The 26,380-nt window shown below is 33.5% G+C and overlaps 1 protein-coding gene across 2 annotated transcripts in view; it reads right to left on the bottom strand.

Moving 5' to 3' along the window:
* Positions 1 to 1,630: 1,630 nt before the first annotated feature.
* SMARCA5 (SWI/SNF related, matrix associated, actin dependent regulator of chromatin, subfamily a, member 5) overlaps positions 1,631 to 26,380 on the bottom strand; it is a 40,673-nt gene continuing 15,923 nt past the window's right edge. For both annotated transcript variants that reach the window (XM_059373088.1, XM_059373079.1), the window contains 19 exons: positions 25,902 to 26,081; positions 24,649 to 24,804; positions 24,423 to 24,554; positions 22,968 to 23,036; positions 19,266 to 19,375; positions 16,665 to 16,891; positions 14,916 to 15,037; positions 14,681 to 14,833; positions 13,098 to 13,230; positions 10,541 to 10,689; positions 10,237 to 10,356; positions 9,413 to 9,523; positions 8,808 to 8,921; positions 8,508 to 8,630; positions 7,507 to 7,639; positions 6,385 to 6,503; positions 5,674 to 5,886; positions 3,631 to 3,738; positions 1,631 to 2,896 (listed from right to left, as the gene is read on the bottom strand). In XM_059373088.1, coding sequence (XP_059229071.1) covers positions 2,831 to 2,896; positions 3,631 to 3,738; positions 5,674 to 5,886; positions 6,385 to 6,503; positions 7,507 to 7,639; positions 8,508 to 8,630; positions 8,808 to 8,921; positions 9,413 to 9,523; positions 10,237 to 10,356; positions 10,541 to 10,689; positions 13,098 to 13,230; positions 14,681 to 14,833; positions 14,916 to 15,037; positions 16,665 to 16,891; positions 19,266 to 19,375; positions 22,968 to 23,036; positions 24,423 to 24,554; positions 24,649 to 24,804; positions 25,902 to 26,081 — 2,538 coding nt within the window. In that variant the 3' untranslated portion in view covers positions 1,631 to 2,830. The remainder of the gene's footprint in view (positions 2,897 to 3,630; positions 3,739 to 5,673; positions 5,887 to 6,384; positions 6,504 to 7,506; positions 7,640 to 8,507; positions 8,631 to 8,807; positions 8,922 to 9,412; positions 9,524 to 10,236; positions 10,357 to 10,540; positions 10,690 to 13,097; positions 13,231 to 14,680; positions 14,834 to 14,915; positions 15,038 to 16,664; positions 16,892 to 19,265; positions 19,376 to 22,967; positions 23,037 to 24,422; positions 24,555 to 24,648; positions 24,805 to 25,901; positions 26,082 to 26,380) is intronic.

The raw sequence follows: 26,380 nt of genomic DNA, 5'->3' as shown, positions 1-26,380 counted from the left end.
ACGGTCCTAGGAATCAGGTCATAGACTGATTGACCTAGAGCAAGTCCATCTTTTTCCACTTGATTCAACCTCTTCAGACTGCCCAATGAATTGTCCACAAAAAGACTTAACAAAGGTGTCGAGGACTAGCAGCTCCTCCGAAAAGGAATTTATAAATATTCCTTAAAATGTACTAGAATTAATCCCATCTATCAGTCTAAGGACATGCAGATCTTTAAAAAAAAAAAAAAATTCTATATTTTCTTCTTATAGTATTTAAAAATTTTAATTCTATTTGTTAAAAAATTAAAACCACCAAAATGGTAGGTTAGCTGGTTAAGTGTTACATACCAAAAACTGGTCAATATATTGCTACTTGTCATTTATCAATCATACTTAACACAGAGCATCCTGTACAGACATTTAGAGGTCCATAAATGCAACTATCCCAAATTAGGGCTGTTTGGTTCAGATTTTCTAAGTAAATAAAACTAACAATATAATGAGCATACGCAAGCACTGCTATAAAATTAACCACATTTTAAGTCTCTATATAAATTTGAAATGTCCTAAATTTTTAAAAGGCTTGCCACTGGAATCCAAGGTTCTAATTATGATTTAAAATATTGAAGTTGAAAGTAATGATTATATTTTATTAATTTTACCTGGTATCTTCCCAACAGAATATAACCTTTCCAACAAATAATCTAAAACCTTAATTGTTAAATGAAATATTCTGAGTAACAGATTACTGTAACCTTGGTCACCCACATAAACTACCTAGTCTCTTCTAGGTTGGCTTTAGGCACCACAGTACCTATTTTTGGATATCTACCTCTTCAATTGAAAATTTAGGGTATCAACTGGAAATCAGTTTCCAATTTTGAGTCTATCTTCTCTACCATTTTCCTAAAAGTTACTTTTAGCTATTTTTCCTTCTCTTAATTAGCAATATAATCAGAATTATGGCTTTATTCTTAAATATGTAGTAACAACTAACTGACCTGTGGAAAAGGCATGTTTCATACATTGACTAATTACAATGCTGAATTTGGATATTTTTCTTTCATGCTCTTTTCAATTGTTTCCCATTACATGTTTCTGTTTTAGTCCAAGCCCTCAGGGGCTAGACTATACTTGATTCCTTTAACACATGTCCACTCTGTTTTCCTATTCCTACTCCGAATCTCCCACCCCCACCCCAACCAGATGGTATTAGGCTGTTTCTTTTCCTCGTGAAAGCATTTCTTTGGTGACTTCCATGGTTTTCTTCGGCCTTGTGTTTTTCCAAGTAGTTCTTCCACAATTAGGCCACTAACTCTTAAGAATGATAGCACTTTTCATGAAAAAGTAACCGCCCATAACTGTTTCCAGAATCCCAGGTTAAAATGAGGTCAATTTGGGGGAAGCAGAACAGAAACTCAGATTATCATATCAACTTATCATAACACTGGGCTATGCTTGACACAGCAACAACTCCACATTTTGGAAAAGTAAGCAGTATAAGTAATACTTTAGAAATCACCATTATAAATAAAAATCTCAATTATATGTCGGCAGATGACAAATGACAGAAATTTTAGAAGAAATCTAAGGGAAAGAGATAATGTCCTAAGAGGGGAAAATCAAATAAATGGAAAGAAAAGACCACTTAAGGATTATAAAAGTTATATTTATTCACGATGCTACATTTATTGCATTCCCTTAGAAAAATGGAGAACTGTTTATGTACCCAATTTGCACATATAAAACTTTATACAAATTATGTGTAGCACATAAAGGCCTCTGGTACAGCTAAAATCCTGACACTACAATTTGGGTAATCCTGCTTCAAGGTCTCCAGTTTATCAAGTCTGTTCATAGAAAATAAAAACTGGTTATTATACTCAATCTTGCCGTTCACACTTAGAAATTATTTTAAAATATAAAAATTTCAATTACTCTAAAAACTCAAAAAAGGTGAACTGGAAGGGGACACACATTCTGTTACCAATTTCAGTTTAACAGTATGACAAATCCATACCTTATTTTGGCTGAGTCTTTTTAAAAAACAAAAACCACCTTAGTTTTGACGTTATCTTTCTAAGCTGTGGCTGCTTCGAGAAGGTAATTTGTCAAAACATTTACCAAACAATTAAAAATAATATTCCTTTTACAAAATAGTACAGTAACACTTTACGGAACCAGAAAATACTACATGTCTTTGGCTATATAACTAAAAGGCCAGTCTTCCAACAGAAAAGGGTATATTCACACCTCAGAACCAACTATAGAAACAAAGCATTAACAGAAATATGCATAGAATTTAATGATAATTTGTCTTGCCTTTTGTTCCATTCTACCCATATAATAATCAAGGAGAATGCAATTTACATAATCTTCCCAGATGAGACTCTATATAGCACTACAAAGATACCCAAATTTCTGCAAAGGCAAAGTGAAGTAAAACAATTACACAACTAAGTGAAGACCAAAGGGACAAATGTTATTTGCAATTTTTTTTTAGCTGTTTGCTTGTTTTTTAAGCTTTGAGTGTAGAAATTATAGCTGATAAACAAAGTCACAATCTTCACAAATGGAACTATAATAGAAAAATAAATCAAATGAAACATTTATTAATAAATGAAGCCTGTTTTATTACTTCAAGTGTTAATGATAAAAAAAAAAATTTCAACACAGCTGCTGCATTTAAAAAAGTGGAACTACGTACTATGTTTCTAAGCTCAGTAAACAGATGAACCTGATGTCTTTGAATGACATAACAATTGAGCATTGTACAGTACATCTTATGAAGACCCGTAAATTAAAGAACTACTGGTTTAAAGTTAGTGATTATGGAACATATATATATTCATAGTTTCAGCTTCTTTTTTCTTCCTCGACCATCAGGTGCTCCATCCATTTTACGTTTCTGTGTCTACAAATGAACAGAAGGATTCCTTTTCATCACAAGACTAGTATTAAAGGTAAAATACATCAGCTCCTTTCTAATAACTGCTACATAGTGACAAATATTAGACCTTCCTACCCAGAATAATCTTAATTCTCCAAGTTCTTATCTACTCCTTTTACAAACACAAAAAATTTTAATACCAATGAAATAATCTGCAATAGTAAATCAATACACCAAGTATAACATACCCTGATACCAAAAAAACCCCAGTATTAATTATTCTGACGTTTTACATAAAAAACATTACTCAGGTATTCGTTTATTCATAACTTTCTAAATTATTATTAAATAAAAAGATGACTTCTTCTTCCTCTTAAGATAACTGTTTTCACATTCCTAAGATACCACTGGGACAATAAACTAAATTTTAGAAGTTAGTAAAGGTTGTAAAGCCACCACTTTACTAATATTTCTTTACATATTCTAAAATTATACCTTGCACTCCCAAGGTAAAGTGTAGGGTCCTGGCATTCACAAGACATACCTTCCCAGATTTTCATGAATCCCCATATTATGGAATACCATCCCATTATGTGATAATCCCCACATAATGCTGTCAAATATAATTTATACTTTTAAAAGCAACTCAAGGCTATATTTACAAAAAAGACTAACATGTCAATGATAGCCAAGTAATGTTCAAATTCTTACAAAGAAAAGTCTTCCAAGAAAATATTTACACTTTCATGAATACTTACTGAAGGTTTTGGTCCTCTCTTCTTTTTCTCTGCCTTCTCCTTTTCTTCTAGTTCCATGTTTTCTCTTTCAATCAAGGTAATTAAGGTGTTACACCTCCTCTGGAGCTCCTGAATTGTAAACATAAATTTATATGGTAAACATGTATTTTCCATCGACAAGTTTTCATGATACCTAGTTTTTAAAATTGTAACATTTTAACAGCATACTACATAATTAAACATTCCCCCAGATAAAATCTAAAACAGCCAAAAGAACTGATTTTCATATATAATCCATGCTATGAAGATAAAGATATCAATGTTTTTACTTCATTCTTTAAAGTCATACTGTTATTTCTCTTAAATCCTTCCTTCCCTTAGAAATTCAAGCAGTAAAAATAATATATGCTATATTGCTACTTAATATCTATGCCTGAGAACTAAACTACGTATCTAAAACTTTAAGTGCACCCATTTCAGGGTCAAAATCAACCAGAACTTAAGTGTACATCTTCTTTCCCTTAAAGGTACAGTTACTAGAATTATGGCAATCAGTGTATCAAATGCCAGCTTTCCCAATTTTGGAAAATTAGCCATAGAAGTCTATGATATCTACATCTCTCTCTAGCAATCTAAAATCCTTTGTGGAGGTTGTATAAAGTGTAGTGTAACAGTACTATATAACCCTGAAGAAAATGGAAGTCAATTTTCATTACTGCTGACTACTTAGTAAGCAAAATGGTTTTCCTGTAAAAAGTGATACTACATAAACTGCAACAAAATCATTTAAAAATACTAGCTTATAGAATATACAAGTTTTAGAAATATTTGCAATATAATCTAGAGACAGAAGGTAATAAACTATATTAAAGTTCTGTATTTAACAGGTGAACTGTGGCACACATGCCAGAATGTGGTACAGATGAGCTAAGGTCTGAATACTCTTGGCTCTAAGGCAAGAGTATTTATCAGAAGGGTCCATACACATAGAATCATTTCTTATGTGTGCTCTAACATGAAACATGTTTGGATATAAGTTTAAGACCATGGCATTATACTGATAAATCAACATGATACGTATTTTGTTTCACTCACTTAAAAAATCATTATTAACTATATAAATTGTTCCCACTTAAAGACAGAAGACAGAGCTGTAAGCAACTGAATCGGTCTTTCCCCAAATTTTATTTATGCATTTTATAGTGCAACATTTCCCAAACAAGGATACACAAATAGTAGCCAGTTGATGTGTAGTGAAAAATAATCCTCCTGTGGTGAAACATGAAAAGACTGTGCACTGTCTCCTGTCTTGAAGACTGGTAATATAATACTTTAAATACACTGAGAGAAATCTCACTAAAATGATTAAACTTTGCTTACACCAGTATATCCCAAACTTAAGACTACAGAGCATTTTGGGCATTATCATCCTAAAGAACACAAGATGAAAGTTTCAAGCTTCAAAATGGCTAATGCATAATAAAAAGGGCAATTTACTGAAGCTAAACTTCCCTGAATTATAACTTCAGGTCCTTAGGAATGGAACTTGCTTCTGAGAAATACTCTAGTATTGAAAATAAAAGTGTTTTACTACCTTAAGCTATATTAAAATAATCCAGACAGGCAGATGCCTGAATGAGAGTTCCTTCCTCACAGAAATGTGTTCATTTATAAAACCAAAATTATCTGAAAAATACAAGTTTTAAATTAGGATCTTCAAATTCAGAAGGTGAAATTGATGCTGGTATTTCCTTCTATTTAGAACCTGACTAAAATATAAAAAACTCCCTATCCTATGTAGTGATGTTAAAAGGTATGTGATATTAAGAGGATGGAACCAAGAAATTTTTCAAGTTATCCATGACATTAGATTGCTAACTGTAGATGAGAACTATTTTCTAAGGAACTGATTTAACCCATGGTACTTACAGTATTGTAACAAAAATGTACTCCAAAGATGGGGTGAAACCACAATTTTCTCTTAGTTACCTTACCTTAAAGAATATTAATCAATACTTATTCTAAACTGTTTGCTACATTACACAGAAAGGCCCAGGGACTCACCATGGCAGTTCTGGACTTAAGAAACCAGTCAAATCTGAACTGAGGAGAGTTGCGAATACACTGTCGTAATTCATCATAAACGTTTTCTTTGTCAAATCCAAGTTTGTGAAGCATACAGATTAGGAAGCGATCCTCTTCTTCAGTGTAGTTTTTTCCTTTGTTAGTACCATATGATATTCTCAGCTGATGAAAAGGTGCTTTGTACCGTCCAATCTATCAAAGTCAAATTTTATATAAAATATAAATCCTACATAATCTGTATTTCAAATTTAGCTTTAGTAAGATTAGCTAAAAATGTTCCATTCCAAATCAGAATTTTCTACCCAAAGCACCTCAACTGCATTATACAACCTCTGCTATAAAACAACTTCAGAGTCTTTATTATTCTAAAGAGAAATACAGGATCAGACTTTGTAGGAAAAAGCTAATCACAGGGAAATTAACCCAGATATATCAACTGAAGTACTAAGATAAACTCCTTTAAGAATATCTATAGCATGTGAATATTGTTCTTTGAAGAAAATCTTCATTTTAAACCACCATTTAATTTCATTATTAACATATAAAATATTTATTTCAGGGGTACAGCTCTGATTCATCAGTCTTACACAATACACAACGCTCATTTCCTTTTAAAAAGTTACTTTACCTCGCATATTCTCAGGTAAGAGTTATATCACTAAGTACCGTATTTATCAATACAAAAAGTACCTTCGTATCAAGTGCTTTTTTGATACTAATTCTTCTTTGAATTCTTGCCTCTCCCCTTTCGATCTGAGCCATAATCTTCTCTATGTCCTGGAGTTCATTGCATCTTTCCCAGAATACAGCTGGTAAGACAGTAAAAGTTGGGACAGATGGAACAGGTGCAGGAAGGGGGAAAATAGAAGTAACTTGTCATAAATAATTTGCTAAGGATTAAGAAATATGTTTCCGGGGCACCTGGGCGGCTCAGTGGGTTAAAGCCTCTGCCTTTGGCTCTGGTTGTGATCCCAGGGTTCTGGGATCGAGCCCCGCGTTGGGCTCTCTGCTTGGCAGGGAGCCTGCTTCCTTCTCTCTCTCTGCCTGCCTCTCTGCCTACTTGTGACCTCTCTCTCATTGTGTCAAATAAATAAAAAATATCTTAAAAAAAAAAAAAAGAAATATGTTTCCATTTTTCTCATATCTAGTACTATAAATAAGTCAATTATTTAGTTTGTTTCCTTTAACTGTAAAAAAAAAAAAAATGAGATGAAATAGGTGTTACAAGTATCTCCCAACTCTTAAATTTCTGTTCTTGAATTCTAAGCACACTCACAGCACCACAACTGTACCTCCTCGCTTGAGAATCCAAGTGATTTTTTTTTTTTAATGTTATTTATTTGACAGAGATCACAAGCAGGCAAAGAGGCAGGCAAGTAGGGTGGGGCTGGGAGTGAAGCAGGCTCCCCGCTGAGCAGACTGCCTGATGCGGGGCTTGATTTCAGGACCTTGAGATCAAGACCTGAGCCAAAAGCAGGGGCTTAACCCACTGAGCCGACCAGGCGTCCTTAGAATCCAAGTGATTTAAGGAAACACAGGCACACAGTGCTTGAGAAGCATAAAATGAAAGCACATCAAACCTATTCTTATTTTCTCAGCAATACCCAGTTAGCGAGGGTAAAAAAGTAACTATGCCATTTTTAAAAAGAGGACATTTTCCAACCCAGTTTTTTAAAAACACAAAAAAATAAGGCCCTAAAAGTGGAGGCAAAATTTAGCTTATCAAAACATAATTCAGAATTACAAAATCTGAACTTCTCAGTAGCTATCCAGAAATCTGAGAATATTCTTATATTAAAATATTTAAATTACCTGAGTACTCAATAACTTCTTCCGGAGTTTTTCCTTCTACTTCTCTTGCAATATTTTCAATATCATCACGACCCCACTTCTCATTAGCTTTGATAAACTGGTTAAAATCTCTCTTATTCCAATTGGTAAAGCCCTTCAAGGCAATGGAAACAAAACGTTTAACAACAGCACACTGAACGTGGACAAGATACTACTACACGTACCAACATTTCTAAAGTACTAAAACATTTTCAATTACTCCTAGGTTTTAAGTTCTTTGAAAGTGGTTAACTTTTCATACACTTAGACATGCATTTTCAGCAATACATCACATACTGCTTACATAACAGAGGAATTAAGTCTCAGTGAAAGAAAGTAAGGAATGCTGCATGAAAAAGTAACATTTTTGCTGGACTCTGGATTAGCAGGAGTCTGTAAACAGCAATAAACATAGACTAAAGAGCTAAGATGTATAAAGTGAGAAAATGGAAGAAAAATCTTCAAAAATAGGTTAAGGCCAAATTCTAAAAGACCCTAATTAAACCATAAAGACTGTTAAACAAAAGAATACTAAAGAGAGACATGTAATAGAGAACGGTAACTTAGTACTGTTCCAATGCAGAAGAGTCACAGGAAAAGAAAATACAGAAGAAAGGTAATCAAAAGAATATCTACTCTACCAAGGCTGGTGCAAATCTATGATCTTCTCAATTACCTCAATAACTATCAAAATGACAAAGTGACAATCAAAATGTAGCACACATCTATATGCTCATGCTTTATCATTTCCAATTATTCCATTTTGGAAGAAAAAGACATGCATTTTCAGCAATACATCACATACTGCTTACATAACCAAGGAATTAAATCTCAGTGAAAGTAAGTAAGGAATGCTGCATGAAAAAGTAACATTTTTGCTGTATACTTGTACTTCTCTGTATACCCCAACATGACCTAAGCATGGTACCGTACAAAGTGATGATTACTAAATTTTATGTTGAGTAAAGACTATATATATATACCTGTGTTAGAAGTTTCTCCTTTTCCTCTAACTCTTCATCATTAAGGGGTTCAGCTTCATCGATTTTAAGCTGTTCTTCTTTTTGTGCCTGTGCTGCATTTGGTAGGTCAGGATTTCGAGGCACCTAAGAAAAAAAACTTTAGGTCATCCATCAGTAGATTTTAGAAAGTATGTGATGAACTAAATTCTTAACCAACCAAATAATGTTTTAATCCAACCATGAAAAAAAATACTGTCATGTCCTCCATTTATTAAATTAAAAACAAACCGGATTAGTTTATGAATATGTTATTTCTATTACCTTGTACCCAATAGTTTTTCTGTAATACAAAATTTCTTTTTCCAGTAACTCAAATAAACGCGGAGGAAAAAATTGGAAATCCTGAACGTTAGGCTGTTTTGGAGGCCGAGGAGCCTAGAGAAAAAAGAGTTATCATCTATTAAAAAAATTATTTTGCTTTAAATGAATTGTAATCTTCCTTTTTCCTTAAGTTATGATGGCCAATTCTCTAAGCAACTGAATCTATCATTAAAAATGAACTTTAAAAACTTTAAATGCATACATTCACAACTAATTTTAAGAAGAGTTAAGGAAATATACTATAAGAAGCCACAAAAGATTCTAATTCTCAATCTGATTTAACTGTAAGAATATAAGAAAAAAAGGGAGCCTGGGTGGCTTAGTTGGTTAAGTGTCTGCCTTCAGCACAGGTCATGATTCCAGGGTCCTGGCATTGAGTCCTCTATCAGGCTTCTTGCTCAGGAGGGAGCCTGCTTCTCCCCGCTACTTGCGCATTTGCTCTCCCCACCACTCTCAAATAAGTTAAAAAAATAAAATACTTTAGAAAAAATTGTAAAGATTACATTTCCAATATTTTTGGATATTTTACTGCTCTATCAACTCACCTTGGGTGCTTTAGGTTCACTGACACGAAGAGCTTCCCTAAAATAGGCATCGACAGCATAGTTGGCTTTTCTTTCTCGTTTAGGTGGTTCAATCCACTCTGTGAATGCAATCTAGCATATGGGAAACAATTCATATCACCAACTTTACTTACAGTCACAAATCTCAGTTGAACACAACACATACTGTGTACACCATTACAACTACTGTTTGTAAATAGTAAGATAGTCGTAAAATCCTGAACAATAAGCTTTACGAGAAGAGGACTATGCTACTTTGCTCAAAACTATGTAATTAACTAATACAAAGAACAGGGTCTGGTGGAGAGTATGGATATACAGTAAGTATTTCTTGCCCAAATGGAGAACATTCTAATCAGTGAGAGGGTAGGGAGGGAACCTACAGAATGTATGCTGTAACTCAAACTAGGAGAAAAGCGTAGATATGTATATAGCCTAGAAAAAATTCAGAAGATATACAAGCCTAAATGTTAACAGAAAAAACACTGAGTAGAACTATTTTTTTTCTTCCAACTTGTAGGTATTTTCTAATTTCTCTACAAACTTACAAATATTACTTAAGAAATTAGGACTTTTTCCCCTTCATTACCAGTTAATTCTGTTTAAAAATAATCTAGTAAGGGTGTAACAATTTCATATTACATATAAAAATGTAAAAATGTATAAAAATGAAAATAATTTAGATGTGAATATACAGAAATGACTGCTTTGAAACAAATTTACAAAGCATTACACCTAACACTTAAAATTCCAAGTTCCAAGTAAAATGAAGTCTTTAAGTAACCAAAATGTCTTTCAAAAATTACCTTTTGTTTTTCTCTATAATCCTCTCCTTCAAAGTTATAAACACTTGACTCTGTATCCATTGTAAAGTTTCTAAGTGAGCTTTCACCCATCTTGGAGAGCTTTTCATTCATCTCTGCAGTCTGCAGGGGAAAAAAACAGCTTATCAGATTGAGAATAGAAAAAAAATTTTTCAGCACTACAGTTAAAAATAAGCTTTACAGTACACAAAAGCTTCTTTTTCTGGTTCACGTAACAAGTGTTTCCTCGGTTCTGATTTAAAACATTTTATATATTAAAAACATTATCATTTAACCTATTCCTTACCTTCTTTGCACCTCTTTCCAAAATACCATCAATATCCTCATCAGTAATCTCACTTTCTTTTGAAGCAAATACATGTGTTGCCCCATGTCTAATCATTTGAAGCATTTCATCTTTCCCAATTTTGTTCAGATTCTGATCCACAAGCCTTCCTGGAAAAAAAAAAAATGTGTTGCATACTATTAATTGAACAAAGTTTGTTTTACTGAAAACTTGGAATTTTAAATGTTAGATGTGATATGTATTTTGCCTCAAACTTAAATTAATTTTTTATTTACTTCTGAGAATCGTCATTTTCACATAAAACAATGCCAGAATGTTAGCTGTAACCTTCGAAGTATTCTAAAGTTAATCTATTACATAATGAAGCCTAATGTATACCATCTCAAAAAAATGTATTCTTATACAGGCTGAATAACAGATTTGGGATATTTGAAAATAAAAATTATTAGCAAGATTTTTTTAAGATTATGATGAGATTTTTTAATCTTGCTAAAAAGATTATGATGAGATCATAAAGACAAGAAGTTTCTAATAAGCAGAAAAACATTAATACTAATACTCCATCAAGCTTTTTCTTAGAAAGTACAAAAAAAAATGAAGTACAAAAAACCCTTCATATTACCAAGCTTTAGCTAAAGACTAAAATATACATCAATTTCTGAAAATTTCCAAAGCTAATTTTGATCAAAGACATTCAACCTAAGAAAACTAAGATCATGATCTTCAACTGGTAGGAATTTGGCCAACCCTGTAATTTGTGTTTTCAAAAATACAGGAATCAAGACAAACCAAAATACCATAACATAAAGAATTATTTCTACCCTAAAGGGCCATTCACATACACTTACATAAAGCTTCAATTTTTCTCTTCCAACCAACTTGTAACAAATGAGTGGATACAGACCCAAGTTGTTCTCTTGGATCTTCAATGCTTTTGTATCATGGCTTTGGATCCCTAACAGAATCCACTAACACCTGTGACTTTCAAAGTTAGGATTTATCTTTAGAACATGTTTCTTTGGTTTGAAAGCCATCTCACTGCTATCAAAATGTTCTCAGTCTTACTGAAACCACTTCCCCATTGGACAGAGGGGAAGCTATTCAGACATAAAGCAGTTCTATGATTTCTCATTATTTTTAATTACATCCCTTACACTCCAAAGACACTAATACATAAGGTATACACCTTGCTATTTGACTAATACAAAGCTACTAGCACAAAACTTGGCTCTAAAATTTGACCCTCCAAAACCAAAAAACTAAGTAAAAAAACTCAAACAGCTTTTCTAAGTTGGTTATAAATTAATTTTCCTTCTTTTTTTAAAAAGTGTTTCACAGATGAGAATAATTAAAAATACTACAAAGCAGATGTTTTTCTAAAAACATGAATGAAGAATGTGAGGGGGAAAAGAACTAGCCATTACATTACCATGAGAAACCTTACTGTTTTGGCAGGCTCCAGAGATTTTCATAAGTAAATACTTCACTCTAATAGTTAATATAGCTTTTGGTATTAGATGAGTCACTTCCTACCTATATGAATGGTAAACAAGTGACCTGCCTCTTCTTCCCATGCCAACCTTAAGCTGGCTAAAGGAAATAATGGATGCAAAGTATGTAGCACATTGCTTGGCATGAAGCAAGCACTTGATAATAAAAACTAATAAGCCTTCATTAACTGTTTTCACATATTCAGAGATGTGGCTAACACTACCGTTGGCATTAATAGAATATGAGAGAAATTTAACACTCCTTTACTTGGAAATTAAAAGCCGATTAACAAAATGAAGTCATACAATATGGAATCATCAGTGAACAATATTAACAGTGTTATCTCTCTATCTCTATATAACAGATAAAAAGTACATGCTCATAATGCAAATTTGAGAATGAAAGAAACCAGTATGAGCCTGAGGTTACTGAGGATTCCTACCCTCACCCTCTAGTCCTATTTACATAAATGTTTATTTTGATTCACCCTCGCTAAATTATAACTCCATGAGAGTAAGAATATTTGTTGCTTTCTTTCACCACTGTATTCTCAGCACTAAGAACAATGCCTGGCATCTGGTAGCTGTTCAGTAAACAGCTGCAGACTAGAAAAAAAACCAACATCAGATTCTCTGAGTTTCATTTTTACTTCTTCATTTTACCCCAGCATAATTAATTAACAGAGTGCTTTTTAACAGGTAAATTATACTCACCACAGTTCTATTTAATATCTACCACAATGAATGCTGGGTATTTTACATGTATTTTCCCCTTTAATCCTTAAAAATAAACTTTAATTCTCTTTATCCCCATCTAACAGATGAGGGAACAGGCTTAGATAGTATAAAAGAACTGCTAATTGGCAAAGCAAATATGCAAACTTCAACCTTCGTGAGCCCATACCTATCCTCTTATTAAACTAAAGCTTACTATTTTCAGGAATATAAATATTGTTCAGGCTGGCCAGCTTGATTCCACAGATCCTCAATAATAAGAATCTAATAAATCTAAGAAAAAAACATTTGTTTATCCAACCTGGTAAATTTCTTAAAGTTCTAAGGCTTACCTTGCTGAATGACTATTGAATCCAATCTGAGTTTCATCTCAGCACGTTCCACTATTCTTTCTTCCACAGTGTTATCAGTTATAAAGCGGAACACTCTAACAGTCTTGGTTTGTCCAATTCTATGTGCTCGATCCTAGGCAAATAACCATGTCATTTTGATACAGTTAAAAATTACATAAATAGCATTTGACTGTGTATACTAAAAAGCAAAATTAAAATACTCTCAAGTGTAAAAGTTTTTAATATAACAAAACTATTCTAAAAATGAATTTGTTAAAAAAATAAATGTTATTAGATTAGTATTTCTTAGATTTTCAAAGTTTCTCCATGTCAATCAAATTAATTGATTATCTCACAAGTAAAACTTTCAGGAGGTATGAAACACAACAGATGGCTGAATCTGTGAGAAACTATCCTGTTACTTTTATTAGGTAATACTAATACAAAATTCCACGTCTCCAGGGGCACCTGAGTGGGTCCATTGAGCATCTTAACTCTTGATTTCCACTCAGGTCATGATCTCAGGGTCCTGAGACCAAACCTTGAGTCAGATTCCACATGTGGAGTCCCTCTGCCTGCTGCTTCTCCCCTGCCCGCCATTCTCCTTCAGGTAAGTAAAATCTTACCTGAATTTCACATCTCCAAATAAGACAGACAAAATTATGATTAAGTTGGATGATAAACTTTTTTTCCTAAATCTGTTTTACTTAGGTTTAAATTCAAAATGTTTTTCTATCTAAATCATATATAAATTTTCACTGCTATCAGGGAAAAAACTGACAAAAATAAAATAACTCCACATATATAAAAATCCTAGTCTTTAAATGTCACCCACATAACTACATACAAGTAGTCAAATTAATCTGAATTCCATTTCTGTTTAATTTCTGTTAAGTTCACAAAACATATTCTTACAAAACATCCCCATTTCTAACTGATCAATTTTCTTCAACCACACTTTCAATATAGGATAGAAACAACCAACACCAGAGTTATAATCACCAATACCATGGATCAAGTCATTAATAGTATCAAACTTAAGAATCTGTAAGTTTTCATATTAATCTGCAGATCATACATTTTCTCAACCTCAGAATGATCTTCCTCTTCTAGCCAAAGAACTCCCACACAAGGGCATACATTTTAAGCATCCAACATGATAGGCAGGTTGGTAGCTCACCAACCTATCTCCCTTTCCTAAGGTACAACTATGCTGTAATTTACCAATTACCTTGCACCCAGTTATGCTATGTGATTTGAGTGCTGACCGGTGACTGTGGGGACACTTTCAGATCTGACCCATTAAAAATTTCCTAGATAATCCTCAACTCTATCCCCCTTATGCCATCAGAATACACAGGATACAGCTATACTCCAAGGTCCTAAGATATGGCAAAGCTGTGAGATTCAGATATCCTGCTTTGAATGAGAGATCACCTACAAAATACCTTCTCTGAATTATTACATTCGGAGAAAAAATTCTACTGGGTTAAGTCACTGATATTTGCAGACCACTAGATTGCTCTAATGAAAATATCAAGCTCTAAGAAAATATTAAGAATGTATTTACTGTTATCTCTTACCATAGCCTGGAGATCTACTTGGGGATTCCAATCTGAATCATACAAAATTACTACATCAGCAGTAGCAAGATTAATGCCAAGACCACCAGCACGTGTACTTAACATGAAAACAAACTTTGTGCTGTTTGGTTCATTGTATGCATTGATGGACTCCTACAGATATAAAATAAAACAAATGTCAGGAAATTATTTTATCTGGTAATTTTTTTACCTTCCCTCCCTGGATTTTACTTACTTGTCTCTCATCGTGGGGTGTCTGCCCATCCAATCTACAGTATTCATAATTTCTCCACATGCAATAATCTTCCAAAATATCCAATACCCTTGTCATTTGACTGAAGATTAGGACTCGTGAACCTGTTAACAAATAGAACAGCTCATTTTCAGAAGCTTCAAAAGTAAAAAAAAGTATTTAAAAATTTAAGGCTAATCAAAACTAAGAATAACCAGTTATCCCTTAATTCCAAGTTACCTAGTTGGCTGTAAGAAAAAAACTACACATTATTTATTTATCCTAGTCAGTTATTCTCCCCATTTTTCTCATCATGGCACAAACAAAAAAGGGTAGTATCTGTACAACACACTAAGATAAACGGAAAAAGTATTTGTTCTGGTCTCGGTCTGTCCCAAGGCTGAGAGAATCAGTCTTTTTATTCCAAATGCATTTAAAAATAACCTTCCTCCACCCCCAGCACAATTCTCCCATGTGCATGGCCCTGAACATCCCCTAACACCTACCTAAAACCCATCTCATTCTGGTTCTGAAGACCCAATTCCAGACTGAAATATAACAACACAGATGTGGCCTCACATCTATCTACATGGTTATCTTTCACTGATGCCATGATCCAAGTTATTCAACTGCCTTCCATTTCTTCAGCCAGCTACACAATGTCTTCACAGTAGAATGTATGAAGACCAAGGAGTCATTATAAAAAAATAAAAATTATGAAATTATCTCTTCTTGGAAGCTGAGGCTGGTAATCTGCTATGTCTTACCTTCTTGTAACCAATATGCCTAAGGAAGCTCAACAGTCCCCATTTTCCTTGCAGAGTTTAATATAGCTTTCGTTAATATCTGAGTATTTCTACCAAGTTCTTGCTATTCCCTTTACTACTTAGCTTTCAAGAAAAGCATTTTAGAAAATGTATTTCCACAAAATGGTGTAAAAACCTTCTGTTAGAAGGCTGATCATCAATATCCTAAAGGTACAAGTCATTCTTACCAAAACACACAAGAGAAACACAAATGGAAAAATGTGAAATCTGACTGTATTATTTCACATTACAGAATTAATAATTTGTGTATGAAAAGCTTTGATGTCTGGGATTTGCTTCAAATTAATCTGGGAGAAGGAAAGCAGGTACGTATAGATGTCAACAAGTTTTGCCATGAGTCTTTAATTATTGAAGCTGGATCACACTAAATACATTCTACATTCATGTATTTTAAACACGTCTCTACACATACTATATACTCATTTTCACATAAGAAACCAGCATGTTATAAACAAAACTGCTTTGGGTTCATGTACATATTTAATAATTAAAGTATTGCTTAATTTTATTGCTTAAATTTAAGAAATTTGTCATTTAAATAAGTCCACATAAATAACTAAAAACAATACTATGAACACAACACTGTCTACCAAAGCATCTGGGAACTGTGTATGTGTGGAAAGAGCATTCTTGGCACTTTATAACAAAAAGCTGACTTATTCTGAGAAAGCATATATAAAATGAGAACTCTCCCCCAAAATCCAGGAATGTATCAGCCCTAACTACTGATCACTAAGATTTATAAGCCTAAAATTGGGGGGAGAAATGAAGCTCAGATAACGGATAGAAGTTTTTAAAATGTCCCACACTTCAACTTTATAAAAGTGCCATGATTAGTAATTTCAAATTGTAGTGGTCCCTTATTTTACATCAGAATTTTACAAGTTTTCATCACTTCTCAATTTGTTACCAGTAACATAATTACCTTGTTCTTTTAATTTCGGGAGCAGCTTGTCTAACACCACCATTTTGCCACTGTTGGTAACTAGATGCATATCTGTTGTATAAGGTGGACCAGGTTCAGCTCCATCAAAGAGATATGGATGATTACAGCATTTCCTCAACTGCATCAGGATGTTCAATAACCTCATTTTGTCCATCTTCCCTGCAGAGTTTAGTATATCTATATCCTTCATTAATATCCGAGTATACCTATTGAGAAGAAAAATATTTTAAAAGGGTTCATTGTGCCCTGACAAATCCGTTACTTTCCATCCTTAATTTTCTCCCCTACCTCAACCCAAAAATATCTGTAAAGAACCCATCAACTTCTAAGATGTGGTTAGGAGTTTACCATGTATTGTAACATCTTTCTCTTTCCTTGTTTTTCTTTATTGCCCCTACTGTTCTAATGTTCACAATTATACTTTGGGCCTCAAGGTCCAAAACGGTGGGTCTCCTTGGGATGAATTAAAACAAAGCAGTATAATGTAACATTTTTACATTAACATAATTTTTGCTTAACATAATTAAGCAAAACTTAACATAATTAACATAATTAAACAAAACTTAAAATTTAAGTTTTATTTTTTATTTTGTTATTTTTAAGTAATCCCTACACCCAACAAAGGACTTGAACTTACAACCTCAAGATCAAGACCCACATGCTCTACTGACTAAGCCAGCCAGGCACCCCAAAACGTTAAGTTTTAAACATAATTTTAATTTGTAGTCTTTTTCAATGGAAGAGTGTTAGTATTCAATGTAGCTAGCACAGCATTTGGGTGAGAACAGGAAGATCTAAGAAGGAAGAATCCTGATAGGATAAGGCATGATGATGAAAATAAAATGCAATCAATGTAATTTAAATATAAATAGTACATGGGGGTAGGGGGAGATAAGAGGGCAGTAAAACTATGTATACATGTGTGTCTATACAGACATGTGCACACACACATATAGGCACACGTGTGTGTGTATATATATATAAAATATATGCACATATATAAATGTATGTACATATATATGTACACATAAATATATGTACACATATATATGTACATATATAAATATATATATATATACACATATACATAAAATAATTATATGTAGTAAAACTATAGCCACAGGCTAAAGACGGCTTGTGAAAAGCCTTAAATGCCTTATCAAGAATGTAAACATCCTACAGGAAAGTGTAATCTATCTAAATACCAAAGTTTCAAGACCTTGAATCCTCTGAACAAAATAACTTCAATAAGCTAAGCAATATATACATAACTCCAGTAATAAGGCATAAAGTATTATTCAAGGCAGACCTTTCCATACAATTCTGACAAAAGTTCACCAATGTTAACCTAGAAGAGACTTCTCTTCCCTTAACACTGACTCACGACACAGCTCTGTTAACTTAGAGCCATACAACTGCTACCCTATAAAAGCCTTCCAAAAGTTTTAAGGACACTTAGGATGGACCACCATCTACAGAGGTCATCTCTTTCCTAGATAATGTGCCCATTTCTTTACATTCTAACCTGTCTTTTCACCAACAATTCCAGTCCCTTGCATATATTTATCAAGTATGGAATTAAATACACTGAAATGCAGTATAACCAGTGAAGAGTAAGTATGACTATTTATTCTCTTTTTCGAACACTACACTTAATGTTAATATATGCTAAGGTAACAATATCATTTTCTACAGACATTTTACATTGTTGATTCATGATGATCTTTCTATCTATAAAAAAAATTTAATACTAAGTTAGTGGTTTCTAGCCTTTTGGATTTCATATACCCATAAAACCTTAAGAAAAAAAAAGAAGAAACTTAAAATGTTTTCCACATTTTTATTATGCCCTAGAGAGGTATTTAAAAATAGCTATCTTGTATTACCACCATAAATTCACAAAGGAAATCCTGTCTAAAATAAAACATTCACTCAGAATGGAGTCTTTAAAATTATATATATGCAATAGCTTTATGGGCTAAAAGAAAGCACCTCGATTTTCTCGTGTCTCTACCATCTTCAGATTAGTCCTAATCCACAATCCAGTATTTATGAACCACCAAGTTAACTGTATGCCTGCATCTGTGCCACCAGTTCCTTTTCAAAAAACCCAAGTAGAGAGGTTTATATATATATATGTCCCTGTTTAATTAAATGCCAACTTTAAACCTTGGATTCATACACTTCCCATCCTGATTATAAGCTGTAAGTTTTATGACTCTGTATGATAAACTGGATTAGCAAGTCCTAAATTACATGATCAGAAAACTATTTTTTTAAAGCTTTTTTATTTATTTATTTGACAGATCACAAGTAGGCAGAGAGGCAGGCAGAGAGAAGGGGAAGCAGGCTCCCCGCTGAGCAGAGAGCCCGACACGGGGCTTGATTCGAGGACCCTGAGATAGTGACCTGAGCTGAAGGCAGAGGCTTAACCCACTGAGCCACCCAGGCGCCCCAGAAAACTCTTAAGGTTGAGTTCAGCAAAGCGAATGGCAATTCCTTGCAGACACAATTAAGGAAAATATAAGTGAAAGTTGATTAGGAATCAATAGTGATTTTAAAACGTCCAAGAACACATACCATTCCCTTTGCATTTTGCTGAGACCCACATAGATTTTAACTTCCTTCTTCGGAGGCAAACTCTTTTCAACATCAGCTTTAATTCGACGAAGGAGAAATGGACGCAAAACCTGAATTATCAAAAAGAAACAGAAATGATCTTATCTATATTATTTCAGGATCTCAAACTGTTTAATAAATACATTGAAATTTATCTGTTTTTAGAATTTCACCCTTCCAAATATAACTTATTCTTACAGAATTCCTGAAGGGTAATACAAGATCATTGCTTATTCAATACATGTAATGAATATACACTTGCTATACTGTTATAAAATACTAGAAGCTTTTTTTTTTAAAGATTTTATTTATTTATTTGAAAAAGTGGAGGGTGGTCAGAAACAGCAGCAGATTCCCCACTGAGTGGGGAGCCTGATTGGGAGTTCAACACCAGGACTCTAGGATCAGGACCTGAGCTGAAGGCAGCCACTTAACTGACTGAGCCCAAGCGCCCCTAAAAACAGTAAGTTTTGATGCTTTCGACATTCACTGTCTTTCCGTTTACAACTAGCTATCACCCTTCCTTATCTATGGATTCAGTGACCTGCATCAACCAGAGTCTAGAAGCAGATGATCCTCCTCCTAACATATTATAAGGTCAATAGCAAACTAACATTACATAATAATACCTACGTTACTGACTTCGCTTCATCTCATTGTGTAGGCATTTTATCATCTCACATAATCATAAGGGGGGAGTACAGTATAATGAGGTATGCGGAGACCATATTTATATAACTTATGTTATGAAACTTTACAATCATTCTATTTTATAATTATTGCTGTTAATCTCTTACCCTGCCTAATTTATAAATTAAACTACCATAGATATGTATGTATAAGAAAAAAGTGTATACAGAGTTCAGTATTATCCGTGGTTTCTGGTACCCACTGGCGATCTTGGAATGTTTCACCTGCAGAGAAGGGGCCAGGGACCTGGGGGCGGGGGTACTACTGTGCTTTCATGTAGATTGTCCAACAGTACTTAAAGCTAGGTCCACATTAAAATGTTTTTATGGTTAGTTTTTAAATTTACTACTCTTTTGGTGGGAAGGGGGATGAATGAAATGGGTGATGGGGATTAAGAGGTGCACTTGTGATGAGCACAGGGTGGTATATGGAACTGTTCAATCACTGATACAACACTGTATGGTAACTATATTGAAATTAATAAAAGAAAAAGAAAACTTAATGAAAATAAAAACAATAAAAATTTTACTACCCTTTTCTTATGGAAGTAGAACAAATCATGACTATACAGTTCAATAAATTTCAATCAAGTAAACATGCCCACGTAATCAACTTATCACCTAGATAAAAACAGAATACTGCAGAAACCCATCTTGGAACCTTCCCAGCCACCATCCGCCCTTAAATTTTAACATCATAGATTAGTTCTGCCTATTATTTTTAACTTTACATACATAGAATTATACAATACACACCCATTTTATCTCATTTCTTTTATTCAACATGTTTGCAAAACCTACCCATGTAGTATGTAGTTCGTTCTCATTAAATTTTAGAGTGTCTACAAAACGAAAGATTCTCTATTTGTATCTTCCTATGTTTTATTTACACTAGCTTATAAAAATACGATCACAAAGAAATTAAAAACTGGTGAGAAAAACAATCAGCAACACTTCTCTAATGTCATCACGTAAGGAAGCTAGTATGGATAATCTTAGCTGACAGCCAGCATCCACTGCCAGATATGTTACCAAAGACCTTCAGGTCTACTGGGCCCTCTTCTAGAACTGTCCAGGTAAATGTAACTGGATAAATCCAGGTAAAACCAGCAAAGGAACCACCCAGCCAATCCGTAAATTCTAAAAATAGATACTATTAAGGGTTTTTGGTGGGAGAGGGGAGTACTTTGCAGTAACAGATAACTGATACATTAAGTGAAAATGATCTCATTCCTAAGTATACGATGCTAATTCTGAATACCCTTTTCATCAGAAGACCACAGGGAGCTAAGGTGGGAATTTCCAGACAGATACAGAAAGGTAACTACCAGACCTCTTCTCCCCGATTTGATAATCACTTTCATACTACTCTGAACAAAATAAAGGGCGATGCCAGAAGTGGCTGATTCTCTTATGTGGATTGTTTTAGTTTGCTTTACATACATGTACCTATTTAATAAAGCAAAGTCTACATACACACTCCATACTCTAAACTGAATGCTTACGTGCCTAAATGCCACCTAATTTGAAACAAAGATGTCTAAGAGATTATCAGCTTCAAAAATTTAAAATAATAAAATTTCAGTACATGAGAATTTTAAAGTGGGTTATAATTAATTTATACAGAAACCAGTATTTAAACATTCAGGCTTAACTTTTCCCCTGTTCAAAGACCCACTATGAACCAGGCATTGTGCTAGAGATACAAATGTCTAAGACCGGTTTCCTGCCTTTGTATTTGCAATACAGCAGGAAAAAATCTGTAAATTAAACATTTCAACACCCAGTGCAAAGTCCTATGTTAGACTGCCTTGATAATTAAAAATGGGATACAAAGAAGCTTCTAAGCTGGATTCACCCAGTATATTCAGTGGAAAAGGTGACATTACCTATACCTATACCTAGTGTTGGACTAGGTATCAGTGAAAAGTAGGAAAGGGGATACCAGATGTGGCAGAAAGGATCAGCACAAAGAGACTGAAATTAGTTCAATGTTTACAGAAAATTAATAGGGTCAGAAATTCTAATAAATTATATTGATATAAAAAGTGAAACAGAAGTTTGAGAATGTCAGAAAAGTTAAATCGTGGGGTTTAGGGAAGAGACTGACACCCCAGCGGACAACTGCAATGCTAAGCAACATATCTGGTCATCACAAACGGGACATATTACTGGCATGTAGTGGGTAGAGGTGTCAAGAATGCTGCTAAACAGGAAAACCACCTTCCCTGTGCCCTTCAAAATTACCTAAACCGAAATGTCAAAAGTTAAGAACCTTTGCATTAGGTCATGAAAAGCCTTATATGCCATGCTTACAAGATCTGGATTTATTCTGCTAGTCAGACTATCATATTCTGGATTCTGTTTGGGAATTATCTACCAACCAACTTTCACTTGTGAATCTTCATTAAGAAGTAAAAAAAAACTATGTATCACAGCAAGAACTTAGCAACTCTGCTCACAATGCACTACTATCAGTTGCTTATACACAGCTGCAGGATTTAAAAAACAAAAGATGGACCCCTTTAGCCTTTGAGAACCAAATCTCTTAGATTTAGATTACTTTTTCCACTCACTAAGTTAGGACTTCATCCTAGGTTCTAATACTAAAAGCACACTCCACAACCCCTCAGCCTCCAGTATAAGATTAATAATTAAGTAACAGGATTCAAATAGATCTAATTCTAGTCAATGTTTTTTTTTTCAACAGAAAAATAATTCACTAATTTAACCCTCTATCATTTTTCCTATTAGAAGTATGCTTTAATCTTTTTTTAAAGATTTTATTTGTCAGAGAGACAGCACAAACAGGGGGAGCGTCAGGCAGAGGGAGAAGCAGGCTCCCCGCTGAGCAAGGAGCCTGATGTGGGACTTGATCCCAAGACTCTGGGATCATGACCCAAGCCAAAGGCAGACACTAAACTGACTGAGCCACCCAGGGGTCCCTGCTTTAAGCTTATTCAAAAACACTTACCATATGAAGCCTCTCAACTAGTTTTTGATCCCCAAGGCAATTGTTTGTATCAAACCATGAATCAAAGTCCTAGTTAAAAATAAATAAATAAATAAAAATCAGAAATATTAACTATAGGCATTAAACATAAAAACCCTATTTATGTTAGATGTAACAATGAATTCTAGAATTAGTATTTGAGCTGTGAACTTCAAAAATCATTTGGTTCAATTCTGTATTTTTCATGTGTCATTGTTAACAATTCATTAGAACTACCTTGAGAATTAGATTAAAAACATCAAGATGACAAGTTTCATAATGAATAGTTGGAAAGTTGTTCTACAGAATTTAAAAATTAATATTCTTGAAAAATCTTATTTTAGAAGACTACTCAGATTACTCAAACATGAAATTTTCAGAGCAGTGTCAATTTTAATTAAACTTATTAAAATTATCAGCATTTCATTAGTATTTGGTAGGATCTGAACAAGGATAACTTCCATATTCTTACCTCTTCAGCACATCTGGTTTGTATTTGTGCTTTGTTAGTAAACATAATCTTAGAATTATGTTAACTACAACAAAGTTTTCACAGATCACTAAACAAATCAGAGTGATAATCCAGTAAAAAAAAAAAAAAAATCTCTAAAACAAAAACATTAAAATACACAAAAGCAGAACTAAAGTATTTTCCTGAGATTGACTGAATGTCTTCCAAGAAGGCAAATTTCACTATTCTTTTACAATGATCCTTAACACAACAACCCCAAATTAACCCTTTTGGAACTTAACTGAGCTCTTCAAAAGCCACACACATGCACAGGCTCTTACGTCTCTCTCTCCACCCACGGAAAAATAGCTCAAAAATGAACTCTGGTTCAGCAAAAAATTGTCATTACTGATAACAGACTTTAACATATATATTACGTGCTTAGGTATAACCAATAGTTTGAACATCTACTCAACCATTTTTATCAGGGCAAATAATCTATTTAAAGGTAAAGATTAGATTCCATGTTTGTAGGCCATAAAAAAAAGATGGCTAGACAGACTTTTGCAAATTTGAAGACCATCCTGGGGAAACACAGGCTATGTGAAGTTCACAACAAAGTCATTTGGGAAATAACTTGAGCAATACACCTTAAGGACACAAGCAATCCACGTACAACTGCTGAAATTCAGGGCAATGTGACTACCTATTTGGTATGTGAATCTATGACATTCCAGAGACAAAAAAACAACTGATTCATAAAATGATACTGAAATCAAAAGGCAAAAAAGTAAACTCTCAGGATACATAAAAAACTTGGCACATTACACCAGGATACTTAAAGTAAAAAATTAACAATTATCTCAAGTGGTGCTAAAATTACAATTATCTCAAGCAATGCTGAAAGACCAATTTTATTACAAAAATGTATAGCATTAAACAAAAACATTAAAAATTCCAACCAGAAAACAGTAAGACATACTTACATCTGCTGAATTAAAGACATCTGGCAACAAAAAATTAAGTAGTGACCAGAGCTCATGCAAGTTGTTTTGAAGAGGTGTTCCAGTTAATAATAGTCGATTTGTAGTCTTGAATTCCCTCACTATTTCTGACAACTAAAAGAACCAAATTCATCATTAGAATATTCTACACAATGATCAAATTCTAAATGGAGGCACAAATGATTTTTACTTCCAAATACCAAATTACCTTCGATTTTTCATTTTTGATCCTGTGAGCTTCATCTATAACTAAGTATCTCCAATTAAATTTTTTGAAAACAGATTTCTCTTTTATAAGCATTTCATAAGATGTTACACATACATCCCATTCTCCTGGTAATAAAACATCTCTGACAAAAGCAGCCTGTGTAAGTAGCAAGAGAAAAAAATTACATCATGCAGAAACGAACTACACATTAAAGGTACGGATGACAAGTTAATCTAACACAAAAAAGGGGATGGAAAATATTAAAAAGGGATACTCTTCTATACTACGTAAGCCTCTAGAACCAACTCAAACTAATTTCATCAATCATTTCTAAGTGTCAAAGCCATTTAATAAAAAATAACCGACAAAACTGATCAGTGTACAGTTAAGTAAACTAACTCTTAAATGTATTCTCTTCATTTCTACCAGGTGATGAAATTCTTAGAAACAGGTTTAGAAAGAGAGGGTGGTTTCTGCCATAGAGTGAAAACTTAAAGATGGTTTGCAGTTAAGCATTTTCATTCCTTTCATGTTTACATATCTAATAAAACTTTGTTATTATTACTCTTATTTTACAAGTTAAGAAACTAAAGCAAAAAGTGGTTTAAATTTGGCTCAAAAACATAAAAAGCAACTTAGTAACTTAAAATACACAAAGTTATCTATAAAAGGAGAAAAGCAATGATAGCTAAATAAAAAAAATTAAATACATTATTCTTCAATATAGTACATTTTAAAATCTGAGCTTTGTATTTTCAATAGTATTATTATTTTCATTATTTCCTTCCCAAAAATGTCATGACCATCATTTTAATTTATTTCAATAAATACCATACCAACTCACCAATATATTTTAACTGACCCAGTCCATCTTTAAAAATTACACTATTAATTAGCATTATGCAACATCAATCTAAAAAAATCTAGCTCCTCAATTATCCAACCAATTTACATATTCAAAACTTCTTTTAAGAACAAAAATGCTGTTTCTAGAATGAGAATATAGCCTTTGAGTTTATACAACCAATTCCAAAGTAAAAGAAACAAACTATACACTCATATGGTATGCTACAGTCTACAACTCCTTTCTCCAGAAGGATTTCTTCACCACTAAGACAGTATTACATTTGTAAATTACTAATATTTGTGAACACAAAGTTTATTACTGTACTCTTATCCCTCCTCAGCTGTCCCCCCAAACCTAAATTCAAATTCTTTGATATCAAAAATGTAACAAAACACAAAAAGCTTACTCTTTGTTCTTTATCGCCTATCAAACAAACAGATCTAAGCGTTGGTACCCATCTCTTGAATTCACTCATCCAGTTGTGTAATGTAGACTTAGGAACCAAAACCATATGAGGACCAGGAATGTTTCTATAATGTTTCATGTACCCAAGAAGAGAAATTGTTTGAAGAGTCTTTCCCAGGCCCTAAAAAAAGAATCACAAAGCAATGAAAATCAAAACAAAATAGACACCCATATTTGTGTTTCCTCTTGATACATATAAATATTTAAAAGAAACACCTATATGGTTTATGATAGCTAACAAATGACAAAAACTTGATGTTTCAAGTTTAGCTGTGTTATGCTTTCTAATCTTCCCATGTCTACGAACAGGTACTACTAACCATACCCATAAGGCTCAGAAGTTTGAATTTCCCAAAGTCATGCAGCAGAGCTACAATGAAGACCCATTTCTTTTGACTCCGTACTTTTTTCAAGCAACTA

This window comes from Mustela nigripes, chromosome 1 (genome assembly GCF_022355385.1).
Source record: "Mustela nigripes isolate SB6536 chromosome 1, MUSNIG.SB6536, whole genome shotgun sequence".
NCBI classification, from domain to species: domain Eukaryota; kingdom Metazoa; phylum Chordata; class Mammalia; order Carnivora; family Mustelidae; genus Mustela; species Mustela nigripes.
This window is presented reverse-complemented; position numbering and strand designations above follow the sequence as displayed.